General features: G+C 42.6%; 1 protein-coding gene across 1 annotated transcript in view; it reads left to right on the forward strand.

Annotated features, from left to right (window-relative positions):
* Window positions 1-17927, forward strand: part of suclg2 (succinate-CoA ligase GDP-forming subunit beta) — a 119897-nt gene extending 101970 nt beyond the window's left edge. Inside the window, exons 10-11 of the mRNA XM_080495525.1 lie at window positions 7575-7695; window positions 17008-17927. Of these exons, the coding sequence (XP_080351651.1) occupies window positions 7575-7695; window positions 17008-17120 (234 nt within the window). The 3' untranslated portion in view covers window positions 17121-17927. The remainder of the gene's footprint in view (window positions 1-7574; window positions 7696-17007) is intronic.
* The last annotated feature ends 211 nt before the right edge of the window (window positions 17928-18138 follow it).

The raw sequence follows: 18138 nt of genomic DNA on the forward strand, positions 1-18138 counted from the left end.
ACTGTTGTATTTGCCTCCATTATATTTTGGAACAAGATAGGGGCAAACCTTCATTGATTTTATTTTAAAATTTTCAGTAAGTTGGGGAAGAGTTCAGTGTTGGTTTTATTACCGGTGATCTGAGTAAAAGAGAAAAGCCAAGCCTCAGATGAGGGTTGGACCTTGGTACAAGAACAAGTGGCCTTCCTTGCTAGTCTTCACTTCAGTCCTAGAACAAGAATTATTCAGAATCCATTTGTTTGCTGTTTATTTTCAAGGGGTACTTGAATTATATAGCCGTGAGTCAGATGAAGACTGAACCCTCTCCTCTACCGTTCTCATCTACTACATTGTTTTTCACCACTACTTTATCCATCAAGGAACCTGTACAGTTTTTCGTCTTCGTTTGAAATATACAATGGGTACCTGGCCAAAACTGAAACGTTGGGTGGGATTAAACTCAGGCCACCACTTTCCCTCTTCAGTACCAGATTCAGTATGTGTGTGTAACTGTTTTAAAAATAGATGAGTCAGCATTTAATTAATTTATATTTCAAAACCACCTATTTTAAGAGTTTATATTAGTGTAAAGTGTATAATTTATTTAAAAAAAATATATACTTATCAAAGATTTTAAAGTACTACAAGGATATGTGTGCATTGAACCTGAACATCCTGTCTCCAATACACAAAGGTAAGCTCACAAAGAGAGAGAAAAAAAAAAAGACTGTACCGAGAGAGTTACGTACATAGATTATGGCCTCATAGAAGCAATGGAGAAAATTAGAGCTGAATGCATGTTTTGTCTTGAGGATTTCAACCAGTCCAAGCTTAAGCTTCCAGTCCACCAAACAAACAAGACAGTGTGTAAACCCCAAGAGTTTATCCTTGTAGAATAGGACATCAGCATTCCAGAATATGACAAAGAACCTCTGTCGCATATAGTGTAGTATGAGGATCCTTCAACTTATTTATTTATTTTTGGTAATAGTACATGGTCTGGTGAGGTCGCTGAGGTTTACAGTGGTAAACATGTTTGTCCCTCAAGGAAAAACATTGGGAACTACTGATCTACGCTCCTACTGAGAGTTGAATTGTGTTTTCACTGGCTATATCTCCTAATTATCTTTTGTGCCAAGGAAGAGGCAGGGTATTATTTCTATATGAAGACCAAAGACAAATGCAGAGACAACTGTTTCTCTGTATGACTGTTGTCAAAAAGCATGATAAATAATGCTCCCATCATTTATGAGGATGTGTTAAACTGGGAACACTCTTGTTTTGGTGCAACTTGACAGGTAGAACTTGCAAAAACTGCATCCAAGAAAAAAATCAAAATCATCCCTGAGCTACTTAATGTCTTTCACTTCTATCATGTGGGCAGAAAGAGAATAATTGTTCTTCACCAACCTCCAGTCTTGCCTTTCCAAGATGTGTAATTAGAGCCAGCAGGCCTGCCTTGATTTGGAAGCTGCGCATGTTAACCTGTGGCCTCGGGGCCGAGTGCTTGGGCCCCTAGCGGATCGAAAAACAAATAAACAAGGCCTGCCAGAGCGGGCAGTGATGGTACAGGCTGTCTCCAGTAGATAAGACAGAACAATAGCCCTTAATAGGCCACAGAGAGACACACACCCATCTCCAGTCCTGCCTTTTTCTACTCCTATCTGCTTCGCTGGTAACAAAAGAAACAAGATTCCTTCCCTTTTTCTTTCCTGCAGAGAGATTAGCGGTGCATAACAGGGGTATGGGCATGGAAATGTGTATTTGAGTGATAATTCAGCAACGCACGCATAACTGGTGACAAGGAGCCTTGCAGAATGAGAAGGAACACAATGCCTGTATTCCCCCCTGGGCTGAAATTTGGAGGAGAAAAGTACAACGTGTTTGTTTGCTACTTATCGTCTGTGGTGTTGAATACAAAGACCCAGCAAGCATGTGACCCAACTTTCCAGTGCGGTGTTCATAATTCAGTCAGTACAGACAGCCATCGATTTATAATTTGATCACACTACCTGCTCACATACATTCTGATGAACTTTAATCCAAGGCACGTTTCATGACAACGCTCACACCGTAGGAGCACAATACGAGTCCACGTGCGCATGCCAAATTGCCTGGGTTACATTTCTTTCTTGTCCTAAATGCAGTTAGTGGGGCGTATAATAGCAGGCAGAAAAGCCTGTTTCTCCTGTGAAGGCCCTTTTCTGACTTTGACGGCAGGAAAAGAAGGGGGGAGGCAAAAAAAAAAAAAATCCTTGGCAGGGTATCGCAATGCCAGCAGCAATGATCCTATTTTCTAAAATTTGAATCATTTCACCAGCGCCCAGGTGGAAGGCGACCGGCTTGTGGTGTAACTCTTCCTGAAAGAACACACGGAGATCCCTTAAAACGAGCGAGCTGGCACATTATACAAGATGCCGTTATGCTGAGCTCCGATGAAAGAAGTCTATCCTGCTGCCAACTTGGTTCACCTGAAATGAATGCCTTTAAGGAAAGAGACTGCACTTCTGTAATGGGAAGTTAAAAAAAAAAAAATAGAAAGAAAGAAAGAAAATGCTACAGAGTATGATGTTGAAGATTTTTAGACGGATCGAAGTGCAAGGCACTATTTCACTGCTCAAATCTGGATTTCTGGACATGAATGGAGCAGAAAAGTACTGGACTTTGATTGGAAAGAGGATTGACTAAATTGGGCACCCATTCTTTTGGCCAGTTCGTTATCGGGGAGTTTTAACCCCATACTGCCCAAACAGACAAGACATATAATTTCCAATAGCAGTGCACAGTCTACCTACCACAGGATACTGAAAGCAGTGTATGTTACTACAACCCGAGGCAGAATGAGCCGTTTCAAGGTAGATCGTGATTAGAAAAAGAAATATAAAAATCTAAGAAGAAAGATGTACACATTTCTTTCTGCTTGAGTACTGCCATTGTGTTTGAATGATCTCAATTTAAGGCTGTGTTCCCTCTGGGCATTCAGCTCTCTATTTAACCACAGTGCCTGTCTTGAAACGATAGCGAGGTGGTTGTCTGCTGCCGCCGCTCTGGATCTGTGATCTCGGCATGAAATGGGAAGAAGTGAGAGAAAATTCACATCAAACGTCTGCTCCTGTGTAGCTGTTGCCTCTTTGTGCGGGGAGAATAATGTTCCTTCAGGTCGTTTTGCTTTCTCATGAACCGGAACTCAAGAAAACAAAAAATAAAAACTAACTTGCGGCAAAGTGCGACTAGGCCCCGGTCACATCTATATTTCTGTAAACTGCATTTACTTCAGTGCCAAGCAACATAAATCATGTGTGATGTATCATTAATAAACATGGGTGTCAATAGGAGACGCATGAATGGAAGAAATATGGCTCTTCCCTATAGAGACAGAGTTGAAAAATGGGCTGCAGATAGGGTGAGAATAGAGCCTTTTCCACTGAGGCTGCAAAAGGCATCTAAATCTCTGCTGCCCCCCAGTGGGCCATTAGATAAACCTGTGTAGGTGTGTGTGTGTGTGTGTGTTAGTAAGTGCGTAGGTGTCTGTGGCTTAAAAAAATATGTGAACTCACATGGGGCCCTGTGAAGCATTAGTCTTTTACAGTAAATATACAAATATTATTGAGTGCACTACAGTTCCACTGTCAAACTCCCACTTTGTTGTTGGTGCATTGCACTCTGCATTTCTTGTCTCATCTCATGATATATGCAAGGAATGATACAAAAGTCCTGTTGTTATTCACACGCAGAGTTTTTAGTGCTTTCGTACGTACATTTCTTTTATCTATTTATTTTTTCCCACAGTCTCTGCACAGACTTTATGTTTTACTATCACACTGTGTATAAATCGGTTGTGGTAGCAGCAGTGTTGGTAGCGTTGACCTTCCCGTGGCCCACGACTGCATCAGCTTGTCATAGAAATGCACATAGATGCGCGTGCCCTCAGGCTGCATGTACCAGATATGGCTGGATAAGACGCCAAATGCTATGCACAGGTGAACTGCAGGCTGTCAGAAGGCTTCAGAATAAAACATGTTTGCATCATGTCTCTTTCATGCAGCCTCCAGGTGTGTCCATGCACACTGCTCTTTGTAAAAACATGTCTGAGATACGCAAGTAGTTTTGTTTTTACCAACATATAGATTATCTGTAGTGAAGAGCCACATTCACTGCGCATTACAATTTAGTGCAGCTGATTCTTCAAACGGTTCAGGATGAGTTGCAATCTGTGATAAACACGCAACATTTATGGACAGAACAGAACGTTTTAATTGCAAATTGATTCAACTTAGTGCCTCAGTTCATTGTTTTCTTTCTCCGTGTCATCAGCAGGTGAATAAAAGACATTCATTGGGAGTGTCTCGGTCTCTCAAGATAGTATTGATGAACAGTAAAGTCTGACCCAGCTGAGTCCTTTAATTAGACCACACTGGTCATCTTTCTAAATGGCAATCAGTGATTTACTTGTAACAGAAATTATTATTTTGACACATTTAGATCAGTTTAATTTCTGGGGAATACATCTTATGGCTTGTGTCTTAATGCGATCCAGAATCTTTTTAAGAAAAAAACCCTCAACATGTCTGCACCGAGCTTAGCACTATTATGTCGCTGGAATATAAACAATGATTGAAAGTTTTTCACTGTATTGTTTACCTAAAGTTTTGGCATTAAAGTTTTTTGTGAAGTGTTTACCAGGCACGTCCAACTGAACGGATGCCTCAAGGCCAACCTAGGACATGCTTGAGCGGTTATATTTCTTGCTTGGCCTGGGAGCAGCCCAAGGTCTTCCCAGTTGAGCCGCAAAAAGTTGGCTTGGCTTGTTTACTCTCTACGTTCCCACTGATATCCTTCTGTGGACTAAGTGGGAACGAGGATGGATAGATAGATTTGAGTCATTGAGCTAAAGGAGAAATTTGCTTTTTCAAGCAAATTGGAAAAAAATCACGGCCGACAAGAAAGTATTTCAACAATGGCCAGAGAATAAAAAAGCAGGTCCAGATGTAGAGAAAAAAGGTGTGTGTGTGTGTGTGTGTGGGGGGGGGGGGGTTCTCTGTCTGTGAAAGTTCACCACCAGCTCTTTGGTTTTACTTGTGTTGATCTGGAGGCAGTTCCACTGGCACCAGTCCACAAAGTCATTCTCAAAGTCTGAGTGAAGATGCAAAGGATAAAAAAAAGTCTCTGGATCTCTGTGAAATCTCACCTGTGAGGTGATTCTGTCTCATATCAGAGGTGATGAAATCATTTCACCAATACACCCATTGAAGCCTGGAGCTTTTGCATTGTTTTGCCTGTGCTTGATTGATTCCATCCCATAGTGAGTCTCGCTTCCATCATTTCCTCTTGTGTCATTGGATGAAACTCGCCATTTGTCAGACCTGCCACCTATTTCCTTTCCTTTAAGTTTTGGCACTGGGTGTTCTGACACCTTTCTGTCACATTCAACACTGTAATTTAATCTACTATCACTTCTGTGAGGGATCGAACCCAGAGAGCCCACTGTTACCATGACCACTGTCCCCAGCCTGCATGTTGCCTTTTCTGTAGGTCACTTCTGGAGGTAATAACATACACTGAGAATGTCTCAAGGTGCCACGCTGTGATGGAAATGCAATTGTGGCCGATCAAGGAATAGAGAATCAATCATGAAGTGATTATTTTAGGAGTCATAATTCTAACACTTGGCCGAAACTTATTGTGCACAAGCAGACTTTCTGCCGGCTGATGAAGCAGTTTCTTTCACCATCTCTTCAGAGAAAACTACAGAACTTGGCAAAGACTCTTAGATCCTCACACATGCACGGCTTTGTGTTTTCAAACAACTTCAAGATGTTACTGTGCAGCTTCTACCTAATAGGGATGTATATAAAATTGATGGAACCGAGTTAGTTTCAACAAATGTGTGTGCGTGTGCGTCTGTGTCTGTGTCTGTGTTATTTCAGTACTAAAACAGTGTCAACTTGTGGTCTGGCATGCTGGCCATATTGTTTTCAGCATTTTCAGCGTTTCCGTGTAACGTGTCTTCAAAACGTGGCTGTGTAAACACGCAACTTTTCTGAAACAAAAACCTAAAGCGTTGCATAAACACAGTTTGAAATTCATGGCACAGAGTTGGTGTCAACAACAAAATATACAACTAATTCAAACACCTCTTTGTTTTTCACAACATTGCCATGTGTGATTTGTGGATTAATGTTTGTGGAGCAGTACGTTAGTGTGTGTGTGATGATTTGGATACTTGTACAGGATGGATTCTGACCCTGCCCTGTACAAGCTGGGAGCCTCTGGAAGTCATGTATCAATGTGATTGTCTTACTTTTGAAACGGCGTTTTATTTTGAAGTGTTTTCCTGCCGTCTCCTTATGGTTGTTTCATCCCTGCACGATCATCTTAACGAGTATGAAACGGCTCAGTATGGACTGAACTGCTCGCCCTCTTTCTTTGCGCGGCAGTCATTACAGTTGTGCCCGTGTTTATTTTGGATCTCTCTCCTGGTCTCGTGTCATCCTCTGCCGCTCCAGAGGAGATGCTCATTTGGATAGCATGTAGAGGACAATGCCGTGGCTGTCGCTCTGATAGCGATCCAAGTCCTTGATCTTCTCTTCCTGTAAACATCATTACCACACACTGAAAACATACACGTTCATAACATTCACGCGCGCGCTTGCGCTCGCACACGCGCGCACACATCCACAAGCTGCTCATCCAAATCGGCACTAACAGATTAGCAGTGATTATAAACAAACATGGAGGATTAATCCTGTGTGCTCTCAGTCTACTTTTCCACTGAGCTAGCCAGGGTAATTATGAAGCACTAGATTGTTAGTGTAGTCGACCACACACACACACACACAAACACTTGCCACCTTGCTCCTCTACTTAGTGATCAGTTTTATGCTCATTTTATGAGAAAGTTGAAGGTGTTCCCCCTCAAAAGAAATTGAGAGGCAGCTGAAGTAAACACACACACACACACACACACACACACACACGATGAGATGTTTTGACATGACTTAATGTTCAGAGCTTGGGGGCTCGTCCTTCATAGCTCAGGATGGAATATGGAAATCAGAAGATGAAGGCCATCTCAGCTTTATAAGTTATAAAGCAAGGTGAGGAAGAACTGACCACTGAGTCTTACGTGAGACCTTTTTAATGCTGGAGCTCGTTGCATTGAGAGATGGTGAGTTTCATCTGGACACCTTCTGTTGTTGAGATGTTGCTTTATTATTTGGCCCTTTTCTGGCCTTTTCCACCTGCTGCTGCCCTTTTTGTAACAATATATCGCCACAGCCTGCCTCCATTCTGATGCTGCCGTATCTCCGAAAGTGCTCTGACTGTGTGTGACCTGCTGTACACAAACTTGGCTCCTCCGCTGTTTTGCTTACTCGGGGGGGTTTTCAGTCTGGCTGCCGTTAACTTTGTGCGGCGCATGTTTTCCGCAGCGTAAGACGTGTACCGTCTAACTGCGGTACAGGATCTGCCGATGCTCGGAGCTGTATTTAATGTTAAACGTTACAAATGTATCTCGCTTTCACCTTGTTCTGATTCTGTTGCACACGCAGGGTATACAAGGATGTTAAGTGGTCTCCTTGTCTCTCCTCCTCCAGGTTGAAGCTATCCTGGTCAACATCTTCGGAGGTATCGTGAACTGTGCCATCATTGCCAACGGCATCACCAAAGCCTGCAGAGAGCTGGAGCTGAAGGTGCCGCTGGTGGTGCGGCTCGAAGGTAAAAAAAAAATGACAAAGGCTCCTTTCTGCTTCTAGGTCTAACACTCCCATTCCACACGGTGAATCATCCCCCGCAGAAAGGCTCTGAGGAAAGAATTCGACCTTAGTGAAGATTACAGGATCCTGGCTAATGAATCCAGCTGCAAAGATACATTACAATTTTTTGTACTTTTCATCGACCTCGCTTTATTACGCTTTATATTATGACAAATAGAAAACACTACACATTTGCATGTGGGCTGCAAGTTGAATTTGCAAGTTAACCTAAACTGTAATGGATTGGCTGTTGATGCTTTGAGTAATAAGGCTTAAAGTTAAAATGTGTGAATAGATTTGAAATAACCTGATAGTAGACTGGGCTGCAGTTCAGTTAGTCCTTCTAGATTTGAACTTTTTTCATGTTTTTTTGTTTGTTTGTTTTTTTTAGTTTGACTCAATATTATGATGCAGTGTCTGACATGAGGGTAAAGTCAGCCAGAAAGCCAAACAGATAAACCTCAAAAAGTTGGTCATCACTCAGAGAAACATAGGCTGAGAATTAAAATATTTTGCACCATGTGTTTTCGCAGTCCAAAATATAAAGAAATGCCCCATCTGTGCCTCGATTCATACTTCCAGAGCCATTGTTCTGTTGCCGCCGTGCTCTCTGGAGCCGATCCATCTTCATTGTTCCCCGGTGTCCCGATAAGAACAGCGCAGCATTTCTCAAGCAAGTCACAATGTGCCGCACCTGTCATTAGCAGCGGCCGGGGTAACGGGAGAGACGGCGCTGATTGGCTCACCTTTCACCTCCGTATGCTAATGGGAGCCGCTCAGTTGTCTGAGTGTGAGTGTGTGTGAATGTGTGTGATGGCAGTGGTGGCTCACAGAGACACGGGGCCAGTAGGTGGTTAGCTTAATTGTCAAGATCCTGCTGAGTGGAGTGTCCAGAGCAAAGAAGTGTGTTTGTGTGTGTATTGGGGGGGGGGGGGGGGGGGGGGTATGGATGGGTGGGTGTTGGCCCTTACACTTCTCACTGTATGTCTGCACACGTTCCGCTAATATGGTTTGCAGGTCAGAGCGTGTAAGCTAAAACCCGTCCGAGTGCAGTGGAAGTATGCACACGGCTGCTCAGAGCACAATAAGTGTGAAAGATCCCGTTTTTACCACCGATTTCACTGAGAAAAAGGTCCAGTCAGATATAAGGATGCACTATCGGTACCGATAGTTAGGTCTGATTATGCCATTTGTTTGCCCGTAACTAGATCCAACTATAAATAGCCAACGTTGCCTTGATTTTGCTCATTTTCAGGTTGTTTATGTGCCTCGTGATGCAGCTGTGTGCTGTTGTCTCATGCGTTGCGTCATTGTTGGACTGCCTCTAACATAAACATGGTGCCGCTGTCACCGGCGTGGGTGTCTTTCACCGTTTCTGGAAAAGATGGAGTGCAGAGAGGGGGTCAAAAGTCTACCAGTTTGTATATAAACTGTTAAAAATGTTATTGGCTTTCTGTATTGGCATCGGTTGTGAGAAGCAGGAAGTTATCAGTATCGGTGGGAAAAAGGTTACCGTCGCATCCCTGGTCGGGTATGTAGTACGGAAGAATATAGGAGCCACTAAAAAATAGTATAGTTTATTTTTGGTCATTAGCAGCGGCCAGGATTTTTTATTTACCTCCTATATTGGAGGTAAAAAAAAAAAATCCTCGGAGAAAAAATGTCAAAGATTGTTTTTTGTTTTGTTTTGTTTTTTAACATGCAAACCGAAACACGTATCTCCTCTGGTCCATCTCTCATCATTTGCCCATGGATGCCAAAATAATCACATTAAATCACATAATTCTGACCATATGGCATTGCTTACGGCTTATGGACATCAGATTTTATATTGCATTTTCTTGTTTAATAATACTATATTTTATAAAAGGTACACAAGCAGCCTGCAGGGATGCAGTGCATTTTGTAGAAACGGTCAAAGTGTTGGCTATTTCCTATTTTTTCTAAGTGCATGGGGGGAAAAAAATCTCGACATTGAATTAAGAGTATTTTTTCTTGAATTGCATGAAGAGTTTTTTTTGTATTTTTTAACCCTGAATCTTTCTTTTCTTCAGTGGCTCTAATACTCTTCCGTCGTGATGTAGTGCTTTTTTCTTTTTTTGGGGGGGTCTAAAATAACAAAATTTTAACCAGAACAAAGTCGCACTTGGATCCAACAAATTACTCCTGCACACACAAAGTTACTGAGGAGAGAGAAAGAGACATTGTGTTAGTTCAACTACCCAAAGGTGCAAGATGACCAGATTGGCAAGAAAAAAAATAGATCCCCAATTAGCTGCCACACATCTCTCTCATGCCAGGCCACGTTATTCAACTTCATTCACAAATGGTCCAGAAGGTCACTCACTGGTGGACGGTCCAGGCGCAGCTCCTGGCCCCGGCCTAATCCAAGCTTTAGTTGTGGGTCATTACACCCTGTGCTGCAGTCTTGTGGAGAGGATTGGTTCAGAATCAATCAGCTCAGCTTGCTAGGCTGACTGCGGGGCAGTGAGAGCAGCCCGGCGCTCTTCAACAGGATCAGAATGGATTAACAGGCACACTTTTAATTGGAAAGCCTCTTTTTAAAAGGCCGGGGCTGATTGCATTGCTGGAGAGTTATGTATTCCCTTCTGTGGAGCAGAGGAGCTGTGTGCTTTAGATGCTGCCAGGGTTATTTTATTTGATACGGCTTGTATGAAGTGTTTGATATGGGCTGATAGACATGAAATACGGACTATTTGCATGCTTAAGATGTGGCGTTGGTGTTCATTCTGGCGGCAGAATAGACTCGCATGCACACAAATATTTGGGCTGTGGGTGTTCAGAGATACCTGAAGAAGTACTGCACTGCCCTCTGTGGCTACAGCATGAACATATACGTATGACATTACTTTCTGAGGACGATGTCTGTCACTGTGGAGGGAAAAATTAAAATCCCTCCAATGGTCTGGAAGGTCTGAGGAAAAAGGAACGAGTGCATACGCTCAGCTCTGTTCTTCTGGCTGTTGATTGTCTAAGCAAATCCTCGGCTGTCTGTCAGAGTGAAGCTGCTCTCTCCTACATCTTTTCCCTCCCATTTAATTAAAGCAGAGGTGAAAGTCCTCATATTAAGGCTGTAAAAGCTCCATCAGTCCTGACAGCATCATTATAGCTTAAATGACCATTTGCAGATATGCTTATACTCACACCTATAAATCCGCCTGCTTTGACCCAGATATTGTCATGATTTCTTTCCCAGCATGCATTTCTTATTTCTATTGAGCCAATCATAATGTAAAAAAAAAAAAAAAATCAATCATTTAAAGATAACGCTAATGTTATTTCCATAAAGACACTTACAACTGAGGGTTTAGTTTTATCTTTTTAACAATTGCCTCACACCAAGAATGCCTCTGGTTCGCTTCATGCAGACTACTTGAGTTTTCTGTGCATGCATGGGTTATTTTGAGGAGGTACTTATTGTCACCCCACAGTCGAAGAAAAATAAAAAAACATGTATATTCGGTGAATCAGTTTATTAATGTTGGTTGGAGAAAATGGATGGCTGAATGTCAAATGATTACAATCCTAAATCAATATAACTATGATGCAAAACTGTTTTCAAGATGGATCTACTCAAAGTCAGGATGTCAAGTTTGAGTCTGAAAAACTTTGAGAACAAAAAGAGATGCGATTTCGAAGGCATTGAGATTTTAAAGGTTATTTTAATTATGTCTCAGGCGCATCCATACAGCTGTACCACAGTGTTGCCTGTGGGTATGATGAAGTTACCGTGTCTCTGTGATTGAAATATAATGTTTTTATTCATACTGGGAAAGTGTGAGCACAGAAACAGCTGCCATGGGGGCGTCCATATTGTTTTTGCAACGTCGTGATCAACTGGAATGCTGAAAATTGTTGTTTTTCTTTTTTTTAAAAAGACACCTTTTCAAGTTCTCTTTTCTGAAACATCATAAACACAGCCTAATACTTACAATTCCTTTCAAAATGATGATCTCCCACTAGCATACTATGCTAATCCCTCTTATTACTTATGCATTCAACACAACAAATCAATAATATCTTTGGGAATGTATTGATGTCGTTCAGGACGGGAGATCCATTTTTTTTCTCATGCAAAGACAAAAAAAAAATGGGTTTGAACAAGATGAGGTTTGATTTTACTTGGACTAAAAATATGTGGACAAAAAATAATAGCCACAGATACATACAACGTATAAAGTGTAAAAGAGTAAAAAGATCATGTAAAAAAGATATTATGAACTATGATTACACAACTATGCAATATGTGAACTTACATTGTGGATATTTTTGGGTGTCATTTTTCTAAAAGTGACCAAAAAAAGCTGTTATTTGCCAATTTTAGCTGTTTTAAATGTAACAAAGCAAAAGTGTCCTAATTTTGTTTTGCTCGTATCAAATTAACATTTTGCCAAAATGTTTACAACCTCTTGCATTATTGGCTGTTAAAGTTGAGGTTGCATTAAACATGATTTCAAAATGTAATAAAAAATTTTCTTTGACTTTTATTGTTTTTAAAACTTTGTCGTGGGAACAGGAGGCTTTTGTGAAACACGTTTCAGTGAAGGCAGACTCTGGTAGATTCTGCCACGTTGACCAACATACAAATCCAGGAGCCTTGAAAATAGGCCTGCTCTGGATTTATAGGGAAGATATTTTTATGGTTTTCATGTGACCATTAGCAAATGTTCTGACCCTTTGCGTGACCTCTAACGTGGGTCCAGGACCCTCGGTGGAGAAGAAGCGGGTAAGACTTTATCAGGCCTGCAGTGATGTGTTTTGTTGGTTAAATTCAACACAGACAGAAGAAAAACCTTGGAGCTGAAGCTGCCAGAGTGAGTTTGACATGCACAGAATATGGCTTCAGTCTCTGTTTAACCACAGTCTAGACTCGCACGAGGAACGTGGGAACTTTGATTAATGACCAGTTTGCACTTCAAAGGGGGGAAAGGATGTGCGCGGTTGAGCGCGATCTCACTCTGAGTTCAGATGAGGTGCATTTGATGTTTGACACCCATCGGCGCTGGGCTCATCCAATTTGTGATGTAAAGGGAGACTTCAATGTTGAGTGCTGATTATGATGAAGGTTAGCCAGTGCAGTAAAGCGAGTATCCCACTGGTGGCCCAACACAATGCAGCCGGCCGGCCAGACCACGAGTTGGCTCTGCTGGTTGTTTCGGTAATGAAGCCACACACTCGTGCGCACAGAGAACAATGCAGTAGTAGCAGTAGCTGCATTAGCACCAGCGTTTCAGAGCAGTTGCGCTTTTCACTGTTTCCATGGAGATGGAGCATTTTTGAAAAGTTGAGCACCGTTTTGATGTAAACAAGACACCCAAAGCACGCTGCGTATTGTTCTCTGCATGCACTTGTGTGGGTTCATTACAGAGACAAGCAGCGTCCACTCAACATGACAGCGACACGTTTTCAGCTTTTCGGCCACTTCCATGTAAACAGACATCATTTTCAAACCTTGGTCAACGCAAAACCTTTCAGGGGGGCAAGAAAATTTTAAAACTAATCGTTTTCATTTGAAACAGTTTAATGTAAATGGGACCTCAGCCTCTCTGTGTTCTCTCTTGATGTACTTTAATTTTTCTTTAATCCAGGATGTGATCAGGCTCACCTAACCCCATCATGTCGGAAGACTACTTAGAGGCTTGATAAATGAATGAATGTGAAGTTTTACTCACATAAAGATCCTAGAGTAGCTTTAGGGAAGTGTAGTGTTTGTTGAGCATTGCTCACAGTATTAGGAGAAGTCAATCAACACTTGTTATTCAGCCAGTTGGCTTGACACTGGCAGAATTAAAAAGTGCCCCTCGGAGACGGTATCGGTACGTGACCCGGGTTTCTTTTCCTCCACAGCTGCTGCACACTAACACACACACACACACGGAGATAACATATCACTTTCCCATCTTTTCTTCTCTTATCTCCACCTTATGAAAAAGCACATTCTCTCTCTTGGCCTTGACACATTTTTACAGTGAGATGCTGCAATTATGGACCTTATCTGAGCGTCGGAGGGCGTGGCGTCAGATGTTAAGATGAGATGGGAAGAGCTGAGTCGGTCACAAATTTAGGATTTGCAGCATCAACGGAAATCCTGCAGCACGAGACTTTGGCACGGCCCCAGACCTTATTATCTCATTCAAATATAGTGGCCTGTAATTGACTCGCAGATTAAAGTGACATTTTCACAATAGGCACAAGCAAGCTGTCTAATTGGAGAAGGGATCCAGCAGAAATGCGATGTGAAGCGGCAATACATCACATGGCAGAATAGTGGCCTTTTTGTTGTTCGTCCTCTCTCTTTCTGGGGCTGAGCTGTTGTCTGGAGCCAGTGTGCTGATCCATCGTTTGGATTCAGAGCTGTGACGACGTGTTATTGGTTGGACTCGCATGATTGGGTCCGACAAGTGTGTTTTTTAGATGTGCAAATTTCACACAGCAAAGTAATTAACAAATCATTTGGTCTCATTAATATCCCATTCAAACACAACACATATGGCGTGCCATCAACACTGTCTGATGATGAGGATTAAAATCAATTTTTACAGTTTATTATGTAGATTATTTTTTATTTCAAACCGTAAACTCTACTCATTGTGCAAACGACAGTGTCCCAATCCAGATCCTGAGAAGGTCTCTGGCAGCACCTAGTGGCTGCAGGTGAATACACACGTTCATATATTTAGCATACTCTACACACACGCACACACACACACACACACACACACACACACACCCACACACACTTTCTGCTGCTGTATCCAGCTGGGTTCAGCTCTTACCTCTGCTGCTGCTGTGAGCTATCAGTGCTCCCTACTGCTCACAATGGAACTGCAGTCTGCACGCTCTCGTCCTAACACACACACACACACACACACACACACACACACACACACACACACACACACACACACACACACACACACACACACACACACACACACACACACACACACACACACACACACACACACACACACACACGCTGAAGTAGAGCCACAGAATTCCATGTGTCTTCGTTCTCACTCCCGCAGATGTGTGATTCCCCTCTCACACGTTACATGGATAACACAGATGCAGCTTCATCGAAACAATGCTGCACACCGTTCCAACTTTCATGAATATTTATGACTCGGAGGGAAAAAAACCCACTGCAAAAAGCATGTATTGTTAACTTTATTTTGATCCCTATATATATATATATATATATGTGTGTGTGTGTGTATTTCCATAGGCATATTTATCTCAGCAGAACACAGCCCACATGATGTGTGTCCTGCTCGGCCCATATGTCTGCTTCAGCTGCCGTGAGGCTTATCTGCTCTTGTCTTGGTTTGTTGTGCAGCAGCTTTAGTTTTTCATCATCGGACAGATCAGACTGCCAGCAGCGCGGCACAGGTCCATCCATCCAGTTCAGGGGTCAGCCTGTTGAATGTGAAGCCCACTGTATGTACAGTCTCCCTCCTCTCTGCATTCTCTGCCGTTGATGAGAAAATAACTTGAGACACCCTATCCCCTGTTTACGTGTCAGCTCCGAGGTCTCTTCCTGCTCTTATTCTAATTAATTACAACGCGGCATCGATCGTCTGCAGAAAAGTGTTTGGAATGACTTATTATACGGCTGGACACCAGGAGATGAAATATTAGGCGTTAAGTGGCGCTGGTAATAGAATTCCTCGTGAAAGGTCTATTGATCAGGGTGGCCGGACCTCCAGAGAATTCACATATCATGCGGTCTTAATTACACGCCAGCCGGGAGAGCTAAGGTCAACCTGCAAGCGTCTGAGCATGCACACGCACCGGCGAGACCGCAACACCGCCGCTCATTTAACTCCAGGGATCCGTACGCAAGGAGGAACTAATGGAAACATCAATCCAAAAAGAGAAAAATCACACTGCAGCTTGTCGGTTAGTGTTCAGCAACTTCAATTGAATGTTTTTTTACAAGTTCATCAATAGATTCATTTTTTTTCTTTCTTGTACTTGCTTTTCTGCTTATTGTTGTTTCATTTTTTTCTCACCACTACTTATTTTCTCCTCCTCCTCCCTCTTATTCTTGTCCTCATCTCATCACACGTCATCTCATTTCATCTCAAGATTCCTTGATTTCTCCCACAAATGACAAATTTGCATGGCTACAGGATCAAGTGGACAGTAGTCAATCAAAACTCTATAAACCATAAATGTTTAGTGTATAATATAATAACTGCAACAACAATAGTGAAAATGTACAAAGAACACAATGATCATGACATCATTTGCATTCTGTGTCAATAGTCCATCTTCATCTTTATTTTTTTTTTCTTGATTTCCTTCTTATTCTTCCCATTTTTTTATGTTATCTTTCATTTTTATTAATGTCTTTTCAACCTCGTCTCATTTGTGGACCATATTGTCTCTCTTCCACGTATTTGAAGAGACTAATAGATTGATCGGATTCTTTCACATTTTAAATAAATGAGACAAGTAAAATATGACTCTACTCGACATTCTTATGAGTTTCTATTGATCCACCAGGGGGAGACTCGGGTGTTGCAGGCACCTTCGGGCTGATATATAATGCATTAAAAGAAAAAGAAAAAAGAAAAAAACAAATAGTGGCACATTTCCTTAAAGCAAATGAATCCAAGTGAAAGCCCACCGGGCCGACAGATTTCATGAATAGCTTCTGTCCTGTTTTGGCCCCATTCATGTGTGAAATCAGTAAATGCCACATAAACAGCTGGCTTCTGTTGTTGTAGCAGCGAGGGGGCGACTCTGCTTCATTTGACCTTTTGCTTGGATGCCCTGTACCTCCCCTCCCTCCCTCCCTCCCTCCCTCTCCCCCCGGTGTGCTTCCGTCCACCACGGTGCTCCATGCTCTGTGTTGTGACAGACTCATCAGGATCATGGTTGGAGCCAGAGCTTCAGTCTCTCTCTCTCTCTCTCTCTCTCCCCCCCCACCCCTCCTTCCTCACTCACTCAGGGGTGGCGGGCAGCACTGTGTCATCCGGCACCTGCCACCTCTGACCTTACGACAAATTGCCCTTTTTACCCAGCCTCCTTGATCAAGCTTGTTTCTGGATCAGCGGCTGAAACGAGCCGCCGTCGACCCATATCTCCATCCATCTGTCTGATTCCTCCAGAGGAGCTCCCCGTCTTCCGCAGCTTTTACCTCGGCTGCAGATGGCACATCAAGTTCAAACCTGTTGAGCTGTTGGTAACTGGCTCTTTGGTTTTTTTTTTTTGTTTGTCTCCTTCTCTGTGTGCATGTGTTTAGGGACGAACGTACACGAGGCGAAGAGGATCCTGAGCGAGAGCGGCCTGCCCATCACCGCCGCAGACAATCTGGACGACGCCGCCAAGAAGGCGGTGGCCGCCATCAAGAAGTAGAAAGCCTGGCGCGACCTCCACCGAGCTCACGCGCATTTCTTATCATCTGCCTTTTTTACACACACAGACCTCCTTAAACCTCAGAGCTTGGCTCTCATAAGCCTTTACTTACGCAGCTCTTTCTTTCGTTGATAAAGTGAATCTATATCTGCGTGTCCGAGGAGGTTCATCACCTCTCCGCTGCACAAATTCGCTGCTCTTAATTCCTTTAATCCCCCGCCGCCATTAAAAGTCTACATAATTCGGTAGGAGTCACACACTCTGTGGTGTGTTATGATTTTTATGTAACATTGATCCTGTTATTGAACGTCACAAAGCGACCTCTTTCTCTCTTTTTGCATTCCATTTTCAGCTTTTCCTCTTTGCATAGTTGTGACATTTTTCTATAATATGAACTGTGAGAGATGCATTTCAATGTCCGGCCTCGGTGAGCAGTCATTTAGAAATGCAGGAAGACTGTACGTCAGCCTCTATGAAAACCGTTCAGTCTCCGTCGATGTGACGGACACAGACGGAAGCAACTGACTTCGAATGTGTTTGCATCATCGCTCCAGTTAAGTGCAAAAGCCTTCCGACCGTGAACACAGCCGCTCTGTGAGTCTCTACGTCATGTCTTCTTTGGAGAAACGGTGACTTTAATCTGTGCCTGGTGAATGGAGGCTGAAGGGGTTTTCTACACAATCCTGCCTTAATGGCAATACTTTCTTACAATGGTCAATCGAGGGTTTTTTTTTTTTTTTTTTCTAATAAGCATTAATGTAAAACCATCAGAACACCAGTGTGGAAACTGTATATAATCCAAAGATTAAAAACAAATGTTTCAAACATGCTTGTGTTTTTATTCGCCTTGAAGTCAGTGGGAGAGAGAAAGTAATAAAGACGTGGAAATTAGAAACGCTTCAGATTCTACTGGCTTTTTTCCTGGTACTGAATTAATGTGATGTCAGCGAGTAAAGTGGACCCTCAGCAGTTTGTACATCGTGTCCCTTTGAGACTTAAAACTTCTGACTGCCTGAGC

This window comes from Blennius ocellaris (genome assembly GCF_963422515.1).
Source record: "Blennius ocellaris genome assembly, chromosome: 4".
Classification (NCBI taxonomy): domain Eukaryota; kingdom Metazoa; phylum Chordata; class Actinopteri; order Blenniiformes; family Blenniidae; genus Blennius; species Blennius ocellaris.